The sequence below is a fragment of the Astyanax mexicanus genome, chromosome 5, assembly GCF_023375975.1.
Source record: "Astyanax mexicanus isolate ESR-SI-001 chromosome 5, AstMex3_surface, whole genome shotgun sequence".
In the NCBI taxonomy this organism is placed as follows: domain Eukaryota; kingdom Metazoa; phylum Chordata; class Actinopteri; order Characiformes; family Acestrorhamphidae; genus Astyanax; species Astyanax mexicanus.
In genome coordinates this window covers 42,243,871-42,262,750 of record NC_064412.1, presented here as the reverse complement: position 1 = coordinate 42,262,750, position 18,880 = coordinate 42,243,871, and the positions used below count along the sequence as shown (strand labels likewise).

At 39.1% G+C, this 18,880-nt stretch overlaps 2 protein-coding genes across 5 annotated transcripts in view; both read right to left on the bottom strand.

Annotated features, from left to right (window-relative positions):
- The window catches only part of ptprnb (protein tyrosine phosphatase receptor type Nb), a 61,874-nt gene extending 59,372 nt beyond the window's left edge, over positions 1–2,502 (bottom strand). For 2 of the 3 annotated variants that reach the window (XM_049479533.1, XM_049479532.1), the window contains exon 1: positions 2,175–2,502. In XM_049479533.1, the coding sequence (XP_049335490.1) occupies positions 2,175–2,250 (76 nt within the window). In that variant the 5' untranslated portion in view covers positions 2,251–2,502. The remainder of the gene's footprint in view (positions 1–2,174) is intronic. The other variant, XM_022675498.2, reaches the window with a different exon arrangement.
- A 956-nt stretch (positions 2,503–3,458) lies between these two features.
- LOC103039951 (aspartyl aminopeptidase) lies at positions 3,459–14,778 on the bottom strand. Of its 2 annotated transcripts, none has more exons than XM_007234555.4 (15): positions 14,625–14,778; positions 14,225–14,315; positions 12,861–12,949; positions 12,249–12,362; positions 11,919–12,044; positions 11,677–11,801; positions 11,485–11,569; positions 9,781–9,888; positions 8,560–8,637; positions 8,374–8,454; positions 7,561–7,721; positions 5,776–5,815; positions 5,575–5,676; positions 4,196–4,363; positions 3,459–3,748 (listed from the first exon to the last, which is right to left on the bottom strand). In XM_007234555.4, exons 1-15 carry the CDS (start codon positions 14,628–14,630, stop codon positions 3,698–3,700), a joined length of 1,425 nt encoding a protein of 474 aa, XP_007234617.3. In that variant the 5' UTR covers positions 14,631–14,778; the 3' UTR covers positions 3,459–3,697. The 2 variants fall into 2 exon arrangements, with proteins under 2 accessions (XP_007234617.3, XP_022531217.2); XM_022675496.2 differs by lacking the exon at positions 14,625–14,778 and adding an exon at positions 14,444–14,614.
- Between the last annotated feature and the right edge of the window lie 4,102 nt (positions 14,779–18,880).

Genomic DNA, 18,880 nt, shown 5'->3' with positions numbered 1-18,880 from the left:
TTTAATCCAAGTCCAGCTTTGAATTTTTTTAGTACACTCAACAAAGGTTTCAAAGCCATTCCTAGTGTGGACATACAGTTCTTGGAGAGAGTTTTAATCATGTGAAGTATTGGATACTTTATATATACTGTACATTTAGTCAGGTTAGTTTTATTACACACTTCAGTTTAGTAAATGAGTGCATTAAAGAACTCATCACCTACATGGGTGGAGTCTCTTTATACTTCACACTGATTAGTTTGTGGAATTATATAAGTTTGGTGAGTTGCCTTTCCAGTGTGCTGAATTCTGCCTCTATCCCAGAATGTGACCCCATTCTAATGCAGGCTGGTCCAGTAGCAGAATGAGCGAAGCACATTCCTCTCTAATTTATTTTTGTTTATGTTTATAAATAAGACTAGGAGGAATCACCAGCATGATCTGTTGTGCCCATACTGCTGCGTGATGTGTGAATTTAGCCTGCTTTAACTTCCTGCAATAGGTCTGAAAGTTCAAACCGTTCAAAAAAAGTTGTTTTTTTTTTGTTTTTTTTACAGAGCAACAAACTGAACCATGACTCGGTTCATAATTTTAGTCAAAAGTCTAAGACTTAAACTAAATCAAAATCACCTTTCAAAACTGACAGGACATCCACAGTGTTTCTGGAGAGCCCAGAGAGCTGCAAAGGGCTAGAGCTGCTGATAAATGAACTGTGTCTGACTCTAAAATAGTAATTATACCACAGTTACAGTTAGTTTCGACCCTGTAATGTAATTGGCTGAGAGGCGTTCTAAGTGCAGTTATCAGCCGATAATGCACTGTAACCGAAGTTAAACTAAACAGTTAGTATTTTCTCATCCTCTTTAACTCAGAATCTTTTAATAAACAGTGATAATGAAACTGTGGTATAATGGCTATAATACACTCAAGGTTCGTGCCATAACGTTGATCTATGACCGCAGCACAGCAGTGCCAATATTACACGTTATAGCACTAACCTCGAGTGTATTATTGCTTAATTGAATTAAGTCACTTTTGTAGGTGAAATTAGGTGTTTAACCACCTGTTGAAATACACCAGAATGCAAGAAATCTACTCATTAAACATTTTATGGGGAAGGACACCTAGATCACCACGCCTCAAGTGCGTCTGACGCCCCTGTAAATCGCTTTTATGACATATCTCTGTTTCTGTAGTTATTAGATACTGCACACTACAGATGCAGACTGGCACATCTGCTACACTGCTGGCCCAGCTTTACCCCGTGGATGAGTCATAGAGCAGGCTGACAGCTCCGTGAGAAAAGGATGCCATGTTTTCTGCAGGAAAAATAAAAGCCCAGTGGATCTGTCAGCAGCAGATCAGACTGCGGTGTTCTGTAACTGCTGTTAAACCACAGCACAGCAAAACACAGTCTCAGAACCAGCACCAGAACTCCTGCTGCCGCGGACCGGGTGAATCACGATTCCTCTCGTGTCTTTAACCCGCGAGCGGGTGGATCACGCGGTTAGCGCGCACTGAATTGGCCCTGGCATTACGTGGGCGCCGAGGCAGCTCAGTGACGTCACCACACTGGCTATTTGTAAAATGATCGTCATAAATAAACAGAAGCGCACAGAGACACAACAAACACAAGAGAAATGGCGCTGAAATAAACAGCGTGGAAAAGGAAACTGGGGTTTTGCGCGTTTGTTTTTGAATTTGCATATTTTTTAGTTTTAAAAAATACAAAATAAATAAATAAACAAACTATTTTTTTAATGTAAAAAAACGCAAAAAACACCCCTATTCTCTTTATACGTATAAAATAAATGATATAAAAATAAATAAATAAATAAAATAATAATAATAATAATAATAATAACAAATGAACACAAAACCCTATACCTAGTAAACGAAAATGCTAAAAAAAAAGATAAAACACCCCTATACTTATTTAAGAAATGTAAAACACTACACACAAAACAACCCTACACTTGTAATATATAAATAATAATCATAAAAAACTGAATGACATATACAATAAAAACGTATGAGTAATACTATTAACTTGTGATTGCAGACACAGTATTACTCCTAAACCAAACAAACACTAACTGCTTTAATAAAGCCGGAATGCTTTAATAAAAATCCGTTCTCTTTTTTATTTTAGTACTATTATTTTTGCCAAAACAGCATCGAGCGCGTGCACGTACCGTATCTCGCGCAGCTGCAGAGCTGACAGCACGCAGTAAGCAGAGTGAGGAGCGCGCGGAGCCGCGGGGACTTCATGCTCACTCTGAGCAGCGGCGGACTGCTCTTCACTCCCGCTATCACTCCCTCTATCGCTCCTTCTATCACTCTCTCTCACTCTCCCGGCCCGCGGTCACGCCCACATCACAGAAAAGATGCTGCACGCGCGAGCGGCGGCGGCAGAACGGAGGGGAAAAACAGCTGCGCGCGCCCTTCAGTGCACAAGGCGGGCGGGAGACCCGGCGATTACGTCACGGCGCTCCGGTCCTCTCGGGCAGAAAACACCGTCTGACGCTGCGGCTCGTGCACTGCACTGCACCGTGCCCTGAACACACACTCCGGTCCGGGAGGGGGGTGGGGGGTGTGGTGTTTATTATACCGACTTTTTCCTTCTCCCCTCACCGTGTTCACTCTCTGTGTCCACTCTACCACACACTCCTACCCATCTGCTGCACCTTAAGGTCAGAGACAGAAACCAATCTGTTGCTGCAGTTTGTGATGATCAATATGAAAATAAACAATACATCTCACTTTTGACATGACTTGACATGATTCTCCTGGATATTGATAGCAGCTTCCTAAAACCAGGACATTGTGGGGCTCTTAGTCTTTTGGAACGATTTATGTTTTTTTTTCTGGATCTGCTTTAATGAACTCAATACATTTGATCAAGTATGAAAGCTGTTATGGAGCCCAGGAGTTTATAAAAGAGTCACTTACAGATTTCTGTCAGAAGAACAGGCATATTTACTAAGATTCCCTTAGACTGTTTCTATATGTAACAATGTAATCAAATTAATTTAATTAATCTCCCAGCACTATCATTGTGTTTTCATTTGAGTTTGATGGTCTAGCTGGCCTACATGCATGACCAGTGTGAACAAGACTGACACATAGACAACCAGTATGTCCAAGCTTTAACAAAATCAAAGGAAATAAACAATGCTGGCCAAGACCTGGTTAACCAGCTGGCTCAGTTAAAAAAGGAACCATCATTACTTATAACAGGTCAGAATGTGTCAAACAAAGAACAATAAGTGGACTGCACAACTAGAGCTGGGACACAAAGTACTAAGGGCCTCTCTGCTCAGCACCGTTTGTTTTCCTTACTCTGATACACTCGACTGAGCTTAAGATTGGCTTAATAATTAGCCAATGCTATGGGACAACACTGTGCAATGAAGTTTTTTTTTTTTATAGAAGGGGGAAAACACTGGTCTAGTGTAATGTATGACAATAGACACTGGTGTATGTTAAATGTTTATTGTGTGCTTGACAATTCCACTGAAAAAAAGGGACAGAGCGTACAGTGCAGTTACAGGAGTACAGCTATTAAACAGGCCTACTCCATTACACTGCTGTGATTATTAAGACAAGTACAAAGAACTGGGATGAGAAGAGGAGAAGTGAGGTTGAATTGATTTTCAAGAGTTGAATACTGGGATGTTCTGCCATCTCTCCCACTGTGCTGGAACAAAGAACCACACTAGTCCACCACTAGTATGCTCCTCACAGATGGAAAGTGTTCAAAGAAACCCTGAAGATAATGAGAAATAACAGTACAAAGGTTACTGATAACATCTATACACAAGCATTTTACACAGCTACATACACAGACAGTAGAGGCAGTCATTTCAATCATTTCAACATTAAGTAGTTGCTGACAACTTTGAACAGTTGATACTTTGCAGCACTAGGTGGCATTAAGCACCTTTTACACTTTTAGTCACAGTACATGAATGGTTGGACATTTATGTGTAACTAAATAAATTGTTAAATCAGTAATGTTTATGGTTACATTTTAAAGAAATCAATATTTAACTGCATTAGAAAATGCACGTAAGGGTTATTAGCCATTGTTCCCTGCCAGAGAGGCATGTTTTAATATTTAATATCATCAAAATTAAATGACTGACATTTTCTGAAAATAAATTTCCAGTAGTTTGGCTAGATCACCCTGACACTGGCTGAAGTTCAGCATTACCTTAAAGAGATTGGTGGTCTGGAGGACACCAGAGGTGCAGCACATCTCTCTAATAGAGTGCATGGCCAGCTGGGGTGCACCAATATCCAGCACCGGAATTCCCAGTCTAGCTGCTAGAATAGGCCCAATGGTTGTTCCACAAGGACTGTCATTTCGAACCATCACATCCTGAAACACAGTTATTCTCAAATTAAAACTTATACTCTTATTCACCTAAATCCCAAAGTATTACTATAAAACAGTTGCTGGAACCTTTTGCCAAAATGTCTTAACTGTTGGGTATGTTTGAAAGAGGAGTGATGATGCTTTCTTCCGCAATAACATCCTACAACTGTTAAGCACGGATGTGGTAGCTGAACTAATATTTCAATGTGTAAATCCTTTTCAAACCACGGTTTGAAATGGTCATGTTATTTGCTCATTCAGACAGAAAGTCTGTGTACTGAATGGAGAGATAATGTGCAGGACAAAAAGAAAAACAGGCAGCACTTCCTAATCAAAACCAGAGACTAATCGACCAATAACTTGATAGGAGATGAGTACACCAGTCAGGGTTCATACACTTTTTAACCAATACATTTCTATTATTTTTTTCCATGACTTTCCATGCCGTCAAGGGAAATTTTCATACGATTCCATACGATTTTTAAAACATCAGTGCTGACGTGGACAATAAAACCAAAAGTCAAGTTGATTATAGTAGGTCTAAAATGAATCGGATAAAATGTTGACAAACAATCTTTAGTAAGAAAATATGCGTCAGATCCTGAGAGCTCCATTGTGCAGGGCTAAATTACTGAATTAACTCTGAGCTGATTTTTGATATTTGTAGCTCAAAATATATTTTCTCCATCAATACACGGAAACACAGATTTGTAGAGCAAATTTCCATGACTTTCCCAAAACTTTCTGGGTATTTTTATTTTTCCAAAACTTATCCAGGCCTGGAAATTGCTATTTTTAAAATTCCATGACTTTACAAGCTTTTTATTGACCGTATGAACCCTGACCAGTTTGTATTTTATGTTTAAAAACTAAAAACTGACAGCATAAAACTAATTCAGAAGAGTTTCATTGTAAAAGCCAGTGATGCAGACCGCTCACAGAGCCTGGCTTCTAATAAAGTGAAAATTCCAGAAAAGTAAAAGAAGAAATGGTTATGTTTATGGTAGCATAACAAAAATATACTTCATTTAAAGCCTCATTCTCCAAAGGGGTTCAGACAGAAAAAGTCTGAGTAAAACAGTCTGTTTTACACCCAAAACTTTTTTTTTCAGGTGTTAAATGTGAAAAAAATGGCTCCAGAGCAGAGCAAGAGAAGTGAAGCAACACATTAAAAAGAAAACGCAGACCAAAAAAAAAAAAGATTACAAATATACCTGAAGAGGCACTTCCGCTCTCCTTGCAATCTCTCTCAGCACACAGGCAGTCACTGCAGTCGTGGCATATCGCTGGTTACTGTTAAACTTTATGACCGGACCCTGAACCAGAATATGCACATTCAGCAGATAATCAGATAAAAGGCATAACGAATGTGTGTATATGTTGTTTGTGAGAATGAGTACTAAAAGTTTCAGTACCTTATGGAAAGCTGGTCTGTGATTCTCCTCATGTTTCTCTCTGTAGAGTGAAGAAAAAATAAAAGAAATATATTCTCACACTAGTTCCTGCTGTTTTCACGGTACAAGACTTAACTAGATATAGATTCCTATAAATACAATGTATGACCTACTGTTATACATCCTTTCATACCTTCATATAGAATTCTTAACCAGCTGTACATCATTACACACCATTATACCACATGCCTGCCTTACCTGCTGTACAACTTTATTTACTCAGAGAAATTAGTTCCAACAGGGACAGAACTCACAGGATGAAGCACAGCTCAGCGACTCTTCTTGCTTATACCTAGCATACTGAGCTACACAGGGTTGCCAGGTTTAGCAAGAATATACAGCCTGTCTAAAGTCTGTCTAAAACCAGTCCATCAGAAGCTTAAAGTAGCCCAAAAATTGCCGAAGACTTTAAGGGTGCTTTCACACTTGCCTCGTTTGGTCCGGACTTTCTGACTTTTCAGTTTGGTCCGAACCAAAGTAGCAGGTGTGAAAGGGGCCACGAACCACGGTCCGAACCAACCATTTTTTACTTCCGTTCAGAGGCAGAGCTAAGACATGATTCTGACAAAGTGGGCGGGACTGGGCACACTGGACGTCCAACTCCGCCTTCCTGCAGGCTGCAGTCAGTACCCTCTCAAAATAACTGGAAAAGCAGGCAAAAATAAACCGTGGAGACTGTTGCTTCAGGACAAGCACGTTCGTTTGGCAAATTTGAACTAACTTAGAGTACTGTGCCTGAAGTTGCTGCTGCTGCTGGTATTAAAACCACAATAGCAGCACTACTATGGAGACGAAATGAATCTGTTAATTCATTTTATCCTTATCCTGGAAAGGCTTCCCACCGAATGAACCACCCACTAAATTGTCAACACGCAAACGTCAGACGCATGTCCTTCTAAAACCAATCAGCGTCAAGTTAAGGAAAACGCATCGATACGTAAGTGATGATGAAAGGATGTAGGAGTATCATATAAAGGTCTTTGGTGTGCTCCCTAAACTGCTGTGTGAAAACAAAAATAAGCGGACCAAATATATACAATGTATAATTAGGTGTGAAAGCACCCTAAGTGTACCAAGTGTACTCTTACTTTGTTTCTTAATTGTAAAGCCTACTTTTTACCATTTCTGTAATGTTTTCTATTATTACTGCTATTTTTCATTATATTATAAATAATATTTTGAACTTCAAAAAAGCATTTGCTATATTCAGTGTTCACCACATACAATATCTATAGTTCCTGCAAAAGAGTTTCTGCTGTTCTATCTGATAAGTACACCTTTCTTTCTTTCTTTCTTTCTAAATGTCGTTCGTGAACTATCGTTTTGAGCACACTCTTAATTAAAATGAGGAGCTGTCTACTCTTGGTGTTCTGAGCCAACTGATCCGAGCAGGAATTTCCCCCACTATCAAACAGAAAGACAAGCGAGGAGGCTAGGACCTATTTTATTTTAGGCTAGGACCTACTTTATTCCTTCAAATCTAATAAGTAAACTATGTTATCAGATAGCAATTTGTGAAAGAGTTACAAATTTGCATAACATTATAGTTTTTAATTTTTAAGGATTTCAAGCCATTCTGCCATTCTTCTTTTGTCATGGTGGACAGTGATGGACAATCTTAAGGGGAAATATAACTGACCCTTAATGTGCAAGGTGATGCCTGATTGATGACCATTCTATATGGTAACGTCACAAATCAATACAGACGGTTTGTGGAGAGATGCAGTGGTTGTCACAGTGACTCACTGGTAGTTGGGGTGCACGGCGTGAGCCATGTCTGCACTGATCATGAAGGATAAGGGCATGGACTCCTGGAAGGCAGTGAGATTGGTAGGTGTGGACGCCAGGCGACGCAGAATCAGCTCAGTTAGGTTAGACTGAGCACCCTGAGCACTCTCTGACCCCACCTGAACATCAGAGGGTAAAGTTAGACAGGTAGATTAGATACTGTACAATACTGTAGAATAGTTTTACATTAACTTGGTGCTTTTTATTGAATTAAAGAAACATGTCACATGAGGCTGGGCAATCTTATATGTCTACATATGTTTAAAATATTAAGATAAGATTCTTCATGGTAGGAAACTGTCTCAGGTAACTGCACTGGATGATGTTAAAGATGGGGTATAAAGTCTTTATGTTGCTCCTACAATTAAAATGTTTCTATGACATAATTTGCACAATACTTTACTCTATCATCCATTCTTTTTTTTTAACAGTTAAATCATTCTCAGATGATGAAAACATCCTTTTTTTTTAAAGCTGTGTGCCCACTAATTTGGGAGAGGTAGGTGGTGGACTGAATATGCAAAAAAAAAAAAAGAAAAAAGATGAACACTGGTCAGGTTATTTTTTTGATGCTAAACTTAATTTTCACAGTTGCCACATTTTATAAACTGCAAAGCATGCTGCGATTAAGGTCAGCTTTGTATTCTAGAAAAGCAAATGACCAGACAATTACAATAAGGTACGTTTTATAAGGTCTGCTTCATTAATGTAGCATGCCATCAATTATAGTTTAGCTCGTTTCTGATGAGATGAAATTAAAATGCTGCTCACCTCCTCGTTGTCATACAGAGTAATCACACGGATATTTGGATCTGCAGCCAAAGAGGTAGATGTGCTGGAGTCTATCAGAGCCTGAAACAGATTAGGGAGCAACACACATGTTCATAGACAGAGGGGCCAGTAAACAACTAAAGGTAAAACACACACACACACACAAAAAAAAGACATAAAAAATACCGTCATAGCACAATAGCAGCTGTGAAGATTGTCCAGACGAGGAGAGAAGATAAACTCTTCATAAAGACCTCCTAAAGCCTAAAGTGTGAGACAGACAGACAGACAGACACACACACATCATTTGAGCTGAAATGCATTCTACAGGTGTAGTTTAAGCTGCAGATAATTAATACAGATAAACTAATGTCATCTCTGCAGCTGCTTCACGTAAAAACTGTACAGAAACATACACTACTCTAGAACACACCACCATCTTCCTGTATTCACTGACCAATAAACAGGAAGAACACACTTTGGTTTGTTGTTATGCATTTTGGTTTAACTTGGGCAAAAAACAACAAACAATAAACCAAACCAAGGTGAAGCAAATGAAAAATAGAAACGTACATGATATAACAGCTAAAAAAAAGACAGACTGAGTTAGCTATTGGCTGTGCAAATATATATATATATATATATTCTTTTACAGACAGCCCAAACATAAAGAAGTGAAAAGCTAATAGATCACTGCAATTCACAGAACCAACCAGAACCCAGAAGCAAAAATAGTTTCCAGGTTCTGCTTAAAGCAGTGGTTCTCAGTCCTGGTCCTGGAGTAGCACTGCACTGCAGGTTTTACAGTTTATACTAACTAGAGCTCACCTGATCCAACTAATCAACTAATGCACCAGCCCTCGCTGAGGTGGCCCGGGTGAACTGGGTTACAGCAAGAAAATAATAAAACCAGCATGAACAGTGGTATCCCAGCACCAGGAATTAGAACTGCTGGATTATTGTATTTCCCTGGCACTGAAAACTGGTACATAAATGTCACAAATCCTGACTAAGAGGGCATGTTCTGTAAATGCATGCCATTTATAGGCGTAAAAACGCCCCAAAAGATAGACAAGACAACATTACCTAAACTTCTCACAAGGCCAGGTTCACACTGTGTAAAGTACGAGTGCAATTACATCAATGAATATTCTGAGCATGTTTCTGCACACTGTTAGAATCCATTACTGAGATTAATGCAGAGAGACAGTGTGTGATATAGCTCTGAAAATGAACCACTTCCACTATAATTTATTTCCACAGACAGGCCTGGAGAGTCACACTGACAGGAGCTTTGCTGCTTCTGCAGCATCCAACAAGATAACAGCAGCCCGTGATGATCTGTGTGAACCACAGCACACACACTGAGGTTTTGATGTTCTGATCCCAGAGAGCAGCAGGACTCACCCCAGGCTGCGTGTCTGCCAGACACAGCTCAAAGTCCAGCAGAGTGTCAGGCTCCACCCCCAGCTCCCCACACAGCAGCCGGATCAGAGCCGGGTGGTGCTTCTCTGGCTGAGGAGTGAAATGACAGGTCACACACACAAACACTAACAAATGATCCATTATAACAAAAGACATAGAACAAAAAAATACTTTAAAATAGGTTGCTGTGATCTATATTAAAGATGCCATGCAATGAAACAGTATAACTGACACAGGGCATTCCTGATAATACTCCTGAGGCATGCAGCAATCAGTCTTTCTCAGTTCCAATATTGATAGATAAACGTACTGATCCGATACAACTGTGGAATTAATAAACTGTATTATACCTCACCATGTGTGAAAGACATGAGCATGACTAAAACATTACTTCACTAACTCTTTTAAACAAAACATAACAAATAAAACACTGAAGTTTTGTTTCTTTCTCAGTAAATAAAATAAAAATCTGTGCAAAAATAGTCTTAGTCCTGTGGTTCCAAACCTGCAAAGTAACTTGCCTCTGCAGGTTTTTCCGAGCAACTGGCATGCAGCTGCCCACAGTGCTGGATTATATGAAAATATACAGCCCTGGTAAAAAAAAAAAAAAAAAAAAAAATAATAAGAGACCACTTAAAAATAATGGGTTGCCTTGATTTTACCAAATTAAAAACCTCTGAAATATAATCAAGAGGAAACCAAGCCATCAAACCAAACTGAACTGCTTGAATTTTTGCAACAGGACTGGCATCAAGATATCCAAAAGCAGAAAGTAAGACTGGTGGAGGAGAACATGCCAAGATGCATGAAAGCTGTGATTAAAAACCAGGGTTATTCCACCAAATATTGATTTCTGAACTCCTAAAACTTTATGAATGTGAACTTGTTTTCATTGCATTATTTGAAATCTGATTACTCTGCATCTTTTTTGTTTTTTTAGCCATTTCTCATTTTCTGCAAATAAATGCTCTAGATGTCTTTGTTTAATTTGGAATTTGGGACAATAAAACAACGTTCATTTTACTCAAACATAAACCTATAAAAGAAACTGAAGTGGTCTCTTATTTTTTTTCAGAGCTGTATATGAAAACTGCCTGAAACTGAGGGAGCACAGAGGTGGCTACCCTAACATTCACAATAAACTTATCTTTAAGAAAGGAACCCAGATACAGCCTGGATGCTTGGGTGGCTGTCTGGTACTGCATGTAGTGTATGTTCCCAATGTCCTGTTCACTAGTACATATGTATTTGTATTATATGTGTGTGTGTGTATACTGCTACCGACAGGTTAAACTGCTGGGCAAGATGGTCAAGTGTGTTTCTAAATTATTACATCACTGGTTCCATGATACGGTGATACATATATGTGAATCTCAGACTAGAGATGTACTTGCTGTGCAGCACTCTGCAGCATCGGTCTGATGGAGAGTTTTGCAGAAAAGCTAAATGCATCTGTATGATGTGTTCATGCCACTGTGGCAATAAGAGAACTCTAGTGGAAGCCTCTGGTAACACAGGGAGCACATAGGCTATGTGAACGGCTACAATTAAAACACATCTGGTTGTTTACATAAACATTTGAAACAAAATATGTATTTCTAGCATTTAAAGGGAAATATATCAACAAGAGTTGTCATAACCTGTTCTACTCTAAACTGAATTTACTATCCTTTAAAAAATTCTTACTGTGGTTGCTGCATTACACGCATCACCAGAAGCAGCTGAGCCAGTCTCCAACTCTTCCTGAACTGCAGTGGCAAGGAAAGGCACTCTAAAACACACACACACACACACACACACGCACACAAATCAGATTCTAATAGTCTATAAATTATTCTCTCTCTAGCCCTACTTCCACTGATGCTCTGAGAGACTTACAGGTGGTTCTCCTTGTTTGGGCCGAAGGAGTCGTTAATGTCTCTCTGCAGGTGAATGGCCAGGTGAGGAATCCTGAGGATGGGCCGTTGGACATGCACCAGGCGATGCAGCAGCTTATCTCCACTCTAAAACAGACAGACAGACAGACAGAGAGAAAATATGACGTGTAAGCATTTATGTTAAAATGCACTGGTGAGCCATGCAGATTGAACTACTGTGGTTTATCTAATCAGACCGTGTACCTTGACCATGACACGACCCGCAACAGTCAGATCCCGGTCAAACCAGGTGTTCCAGATTCCACCGCCGTAACACTCCACACCGACCTGCAGACAGCCCAACCTCGTCTTCTTAGAGCGAGGCTTCACCTACTCGTACAAACATATGAAACAACACATTTTAGCAGCTACAACAACAAATAAAGTTGAATTATACAAACATCTGCAACTAGGATTGCTGAAAATAATTCAACGTTTTTATTCTACACAATATGGGAAGTGTTTCAGTTCAGGGACTAGATAAAACAATTTTTTTTATATATATTATTTCATATTCACAGTGCCTATTCTCACCCTCAGGCATGGGCTGTCTGTATGGGCTCCAATCATGGAAAATCCATTGCCCGGTTTGTACAAGCCACCCACTGCAAAAGCGATGATGGTGGAGTAGTTCCGGGTCACAAAGTACTATAGGAAACATACAAAAAATAAAATAAATAAATCAGTACAGAAAATAACGTGTGAGAACATCTGCAAAACCATGCCAGGCTCAAAAGGAAACCTCTGTCTGAAGATATGTCTCAACCACACAAAATATATATGGATACCTTCAAGGAATAGCTTTAATGAAACCAACCACACACACACACACGAGCACACGCACGCAATAAATCACAAAAAAAGACTCAAAAGACCGATACAAGAGAAAGACAGTAATAGACGAGATGAGAGAAAGGTGCATTATATTAGCTAACATTAAGATAGACACCTAGATTTTACAGTTTCAAAACATAGCATAAAGCACAGCATAAACCAGAGCCACACACTGACAGAAAAACTCTAAGCACTTAATGTGAATATGCAATATCAGGTTTGCCAGTATGCTACAGCGGTTGTCAGCCGAAACATGTTCCAAACCTGCCACTGCATACGCACAAACACATAACCAGACACACATATGCACACCTTGTTAGATGGTTTGATGTCCCAATGCTCAGACTCCTTCAGCTCTGTGAAGCCAGCTTTTAAAAGACGTGATTTGCACTCTTCCACCACTGCAAAACAGAAAGATGCACAAGAATTATGACCAAAGAAATAAAACAGAGAGATACAATGAGAGAAAACACAAAGTGGATCCTTTAATGAATAGAAATTCAATACAGAACACTAATTATTATTTCAGGGCAAAGTGCAATGGTAAACTTGTGAAACTGTCTTATAGCTTTACAACAATAATAATGGGAATAAGAAAAGAAATACAAATACCTTATGCAAATATATAAATATACAGGCTGTATGTGAGGGCAGTAATCAACAACTTTTTTTTATTAAATCCAACTTTTGAAGTTTGTAAATACACTAACCTAAAATATAATTACTTTATTACCAGTAGCAATTATAGTTCCTGATATCTTCAAACGTAATTCTGACTAGTAAAAAGTCTATATAGTATATAGTATACTATATAAGTATATATAGTCTGAACAAACATAGTGACGAATGTAAATTCTTATTAAAGATATGTAGTTTTCACTAGTAGTAAGGTGCGTGTCAGACATATGCAGTGTAACAGGAGATTTACTAATGAATTAAATAATTATAGATAAGACACAAATTGCAAAAGTATGTTGACAAAACACTTTTTCATGTCTAATGAATTTAAACAATGTCGATCTTCAACATAAGAATATACTTATAAACTTACATTAAATAGATAGGTGTTGTTTGCATTATATTCTTTTAGTTTTACTGTGTTTTGCAGTGTAAAGGAGGGCATTTAAAATAATAATGATATACATTATATTAATTATTCTTAACATAATTATTACAGGCACACTTTGTCTAAAAGCAGATTGTAGAGTGTAGATTCAGAGCCCGAATCTTTCAAAACCTTTAAATAAAGGTTGATATAATGTCAGAATTTCAACACTAAGCGATGCTTGTTAGACAATGTTAAATAAACGTTGTTTAAAGGTTGTTTTTCCATCAAACAGTAAAAGGTGCAATGCAAAAATATATTTTTTATGCAAAGAAAGTCAGCAGGAGAGTGAGTAACTAAAGAGTTCAGTGGCAAAAACTGAGAAATGCTCTCCTTTAAACACAGTTACACTCTTTTATCTGCTTTATCAAATCAACACTTCAGTTCAGAGCAAACCAGTGGTATCGTACATATTATAACTGAGATCTGAGGGTTTATACCCATATAAACCACAATTAAAGAGATGTGGAATTATAGATTTACTAGCAATAACTGAGTTAGTATTTCTAGCTGATACCGGTGTGATTTAGGTGGGGAAAGACGCGAATATGTAGTTAGCTGTTCTTCCTACCGTGATACGGCGAAACTCCACGATTCACAAAACCCAGGAACTCCTTGGCGGCGGCATGAACAGCTTCCTTAGAGGATTTCATGATGAAGGACTGAGAATCAGAGAACACAGAGAGATCAGAACCACAGGCAGATTAACACTCTCTCTAACAGCCCGTCTGAATTCCTGTTTACTGAGACACTGAGCTCAGTGTAGAGAGAGCTCACTGAGATTACTGACGGGAAATCAGCCGGGGTTACACACCAGGAGCTGCTGCTGCTGACAGTAAGGCACACACAGAGTTAGCTTAGCTTATCTTATTTTAGCTGAGCCTAGTGGAGTTAAACTGCAGTCCTTCAGAAGCCGCTAAAGCCCGGCATTTTATCTGACAGGAGTTTTATAGCTCTCTCTCACAGCTCACCTGCATTAATAAAGCTCAGTCCTCCCTCAGTCCTGTCTCCCCCCCACAGAAACACACAGCTCAGCATCAAGCGCCGGAGCAGCGCTCACCTACCGCCCTCTAGTGTCCGGAGGCTGTGTTACAGCAACGGTAAACTAAATGATCTACAGCAAGGGTGTCCAAACTACGGCCCGCGGGCCATCTGCGGCCCGTTTCCTTTTTTGGAGCGGCCCGCGAGGTATTTTAGAAATAGAAAAGCGGAGTCTAAAAGCGGAGAGGGTGCGCATTTGTAGCGCATAAAAACGGGCCAAAGAGTGTAAAAGCGGAGAGGGAGCGCACTTCTTGCGCATAAAAAACGGGGTGAAGAGTATAAAAAGCGGAGAGGGTGCGCATTTGTAGCGCATAAAAACGGGCCAAAGAGTCTAAAAGCGGAGAGGGTGCGCATTTGTAGCGCATAAAAAACGGGGTGAAGAGTCTAAAAGCGGAGAGGGTGCGCATTTGTAGCGCATAAAAACGGGCCAAAGAGTCTAAAAGCGGAGAGGGTGCGCACTTCTAGCGCAGAAAAAACGGGGTGAAGAGTCTAAAAGCGGAGAGGGTGCGCATTTCTAGCGCAGAAAAACGGGCCAAAGAGTCTAAAAGCGGAGAGAGTGCGCATTTCTAAAAAGAGTCTAAACGTTGCCGTAATTAAGGAGTTTAATATTAAGAGACATCATGAAATTAAACATCAATTTGAAAAATCTTAATTTACAGAACACTGTCAAAGATAAAGACAGTAAGTCAAGTAAAATGGTGTGTAAATGAAATAATCAGGAAAAAAGTATTATTTAAATTGGTATATTTCATTATTTGTTTTATTACAGAGTGTGGCCCGTGACTTCAAATATATTTCTCTATCTGGCCCCCAACAAAAAAAGTTTGGACACCCCTGATCTACAGTACTGTATGGGTGAGTTCCCACTGAAGACTAATTACTAACACTGACTAGTTTGTGAGTTTTAAGCCTTTCGGAGCAGCTAAACCAGTTGATTCAGTGTTATAAAGCTTTTCGTACTATTTCAAAAACATATAACAGACCACTGAAGTCGTGTCATCATTTTGTAGTCGGCGCCATGTTGTTCATGCCCATATTTGGGGTTCCGTGTCTAAGCGGTCCATGTAAATGGCGAATTTGAATGGGCTCTTCAAAAACTGGCCTCTGTCACATTCTGTGGTAAATAAATATGTTCAGAACCCTGTACGTTTTATTCTGTGTACATTTACCTCCTAAACATCACTGGATCCTCTGAATTACGAGATCGTTTAGGGGTAGTAATTAGAAAAATGCTAACTTTAAGCTAATGCATAACTGACGTCACAGCACAGCGGCTGGAAATGACACTGGACTGGATTCTGCATAACACCAGCTAACTCCTGTCAGATCACGTTTTGGATTATTATTCTTCCTCACAGAGGATCATTAAAGCATTTAAACAGGTGAAAACTCTTTCAGTAATGTTGAGCAGTGCAATGTTGAGCAGTGTAGTCTGTGTTAGAGCTTTAAAAGGCAGATAATAAGAGAAAGTGGCTCTCAGTTCAGCAGTGCTTTCACCGAAGGGTTTAGTATTTAATGACGGTCATTAGTTTATACTAATTACAAAACCTGACCCAAATAATCAACTAACAACTAACTAATCAACTAATCAACTAACTACCTGTCCTCACTGAGGCAACAATGAACCAGAAACACCCATTTATTTCACTGCATAATAAAGAGGGTAAATGTTAAAATGTGTTACAGCTGGTTCTGGAGTATCACTGTCCTGTTTTAGTGATTTAACGCTGTGACACTCTCAGCTCTCCTCAACGCAGTTAGTTCATTAGTTGGCTCAACTGTGTTTAGTACGCTGTATTGTTACAGCCAAAGTTTGCTGGTGTTGCGCCAAAAATAGTCCCGGGCTGATCTCTGCAGTTAGGCTGGGAGTTCAGTTCACTCCGCTGTAGCATTAGCTTAAAGTTAGAATTTTTCTCATTACGACTCTTAAACAATCTCATGATTCAGAGGATCCAGTGATGTTTAGGAGTAAAATGTACACAGAATCTAAACAGATTTATTTACCTCAGAATGTGATAGGAAGGGTTATTAAAAACCCTGTTCATTTTTCTCATAGGGAAAAAACGCTTAGACACGGAAGCCGTACGAGCACTACAGAATGACGCACGACTTCAGTGGTCTATAATCTACTGGTACCTACTTTCTCCACCTCTGATACTGCTGCGAGGTGCATTGTGGGATATCGGACTGTAAGAAGTCTACACAGGTCACCTTCCACACGACACCTAGATTACATAATATTAAAAATGAATATGTGGACATTGTAGATGAAAATGTGAAAATGTAGCAATATGTTTGTAAATCCATATTTAATAAAAACTGTGTACCCAGGAAAAAAAAAAAATAGACCACTGAAGTCGTGTGCCATTCTGTAGTCCTCGTATGGCTTCCATGTCTAAGCATTTTTTCCCTATGTGAAAAATGAATGGGCATTTCAAAAACCCAGCTCTATCACATTCTGTGGTAAATGAATATGTTCAGACCCCTGTACGTTTTATTCTGTGTACATTTTCCTCCTGAACTTAACTGGATCCTCTGAATTTCAAGATCGTTTAAGAGTCGTAATTAGAAAAATGCTAGCTTTAAGCTAATGCTATAGTGAACTGATGTTCCAGCGCAGTAAATAAAGTATCTATCGATCGGTCTGTCTGTCTGTCTAAAGCACGTATGTACACTTGTAAAAACAGCATACAATAATTTACTATTTCAAAACCAAAAGCTAAATTCATGTCAAAATTGCACACAACCTCCTCAAAATGCAATCAGCTCAACTGCATTGTATTCCACTGTGTGGCGCTGCAAATGTTCAAAAGTAAATTACAATGCACAGGATTGCATTTCATCTAGGAGCAGCCAGGAATTTGTGCCAAAATGAAATGCAATCACTGTCTAATTACAACCCACTACATTATATCCACTGCATTCCAGAGGAGAGGAGCTGTTACTAGAGCTCCAGTACCGAGATGTCTCGGTAAGGCATGTATGTGTTACACAGTTCTTCTTCTTTGGAGATGGTGGATATACAGTATTGAAACAATCCCTTTATTTCTGCTGTAGATTAAAACCATGTGCGTTTAATATTATATATTGAATATGAGATAAAAGATTAATATTTCAGCTTTTATTTCACATCTATTTCACAAATATTCACATTTGAATCTGTTACACAGTTCAGAAGATAACACCTTATGCCTGAACCCACCCATTTCGTGAGCAAAAGTATTGGAACAGCTTGCAATAACTGCATCTAGCCTGTGAGCCACTGACATCACTAAACTTGTGCATTCTTTTCTGTGATGTTTTTCCAGGCAGTGTGTTGTGGATCATTATCTTGCTGGATGATTAAGGATCTCCTGCATCTTCCTTTAAAGGTCTCATTCCGTCATTTTTCAATCCTTTTAAAATGTCTAGTTGTGATCTCTAATATGAATGAATGTCATGTGAGCTGTTTTTTGTGCAAAAAAAGTGCGCTGGTTTTTCTGTATAGCCCTGCTTTAGATAATTAAATTACTGGTCTTGGCTGGTTATGGCACTTGCTCATAAATATTCATACATGCAAACATATCGCCTCTGATTGGATAACAGCACTGCAGCAGAGCATCTACCTGCGTTCCCCCACAGTCAAATGTACAGCTGTAAAACTCAAAGGACAAAATGTTTTCAGAGATACAGCCTTAGTTATAAAGATATAGCACGGTATAAATGCCGCGGTGCCGCTCTCCCCTGGCCGCGTTGCTTTCCCAGAAGGAGACCTTTAAATCGATAGACAAAATGTTTCTTTAGACTTCTGAGTCTATTGAACATCAATGAAGATTAATGAGTTCATGCATGCATGATAGATAATAAAAAGTGAAAATTAAAAGTGATTAGGCTGGGAAATAGTCTGTAGTCTTATAAATATGGTAAATAAAAAAAAATGTTTTTCTTTAGTTGTGAGGGACAAAAGACACAGTATTCTGAAAATTTCTGATGTAACATTACTGTAAGAAGGATCATTATAATTCTCTGCTGTGGCAAAACAATAATAGGCATCACATTTACATAGTGGGATGTGTATGTGTGTGTTTGCACTGTTGCCTGGTTCCAGTACAATATTAGCATGAGCTGGACTCACTCACCCCACTCGCCTTACCAGTGTAACCCCATCTCCCACCCCCCAACACACATCACACAGTCAACAGGACTG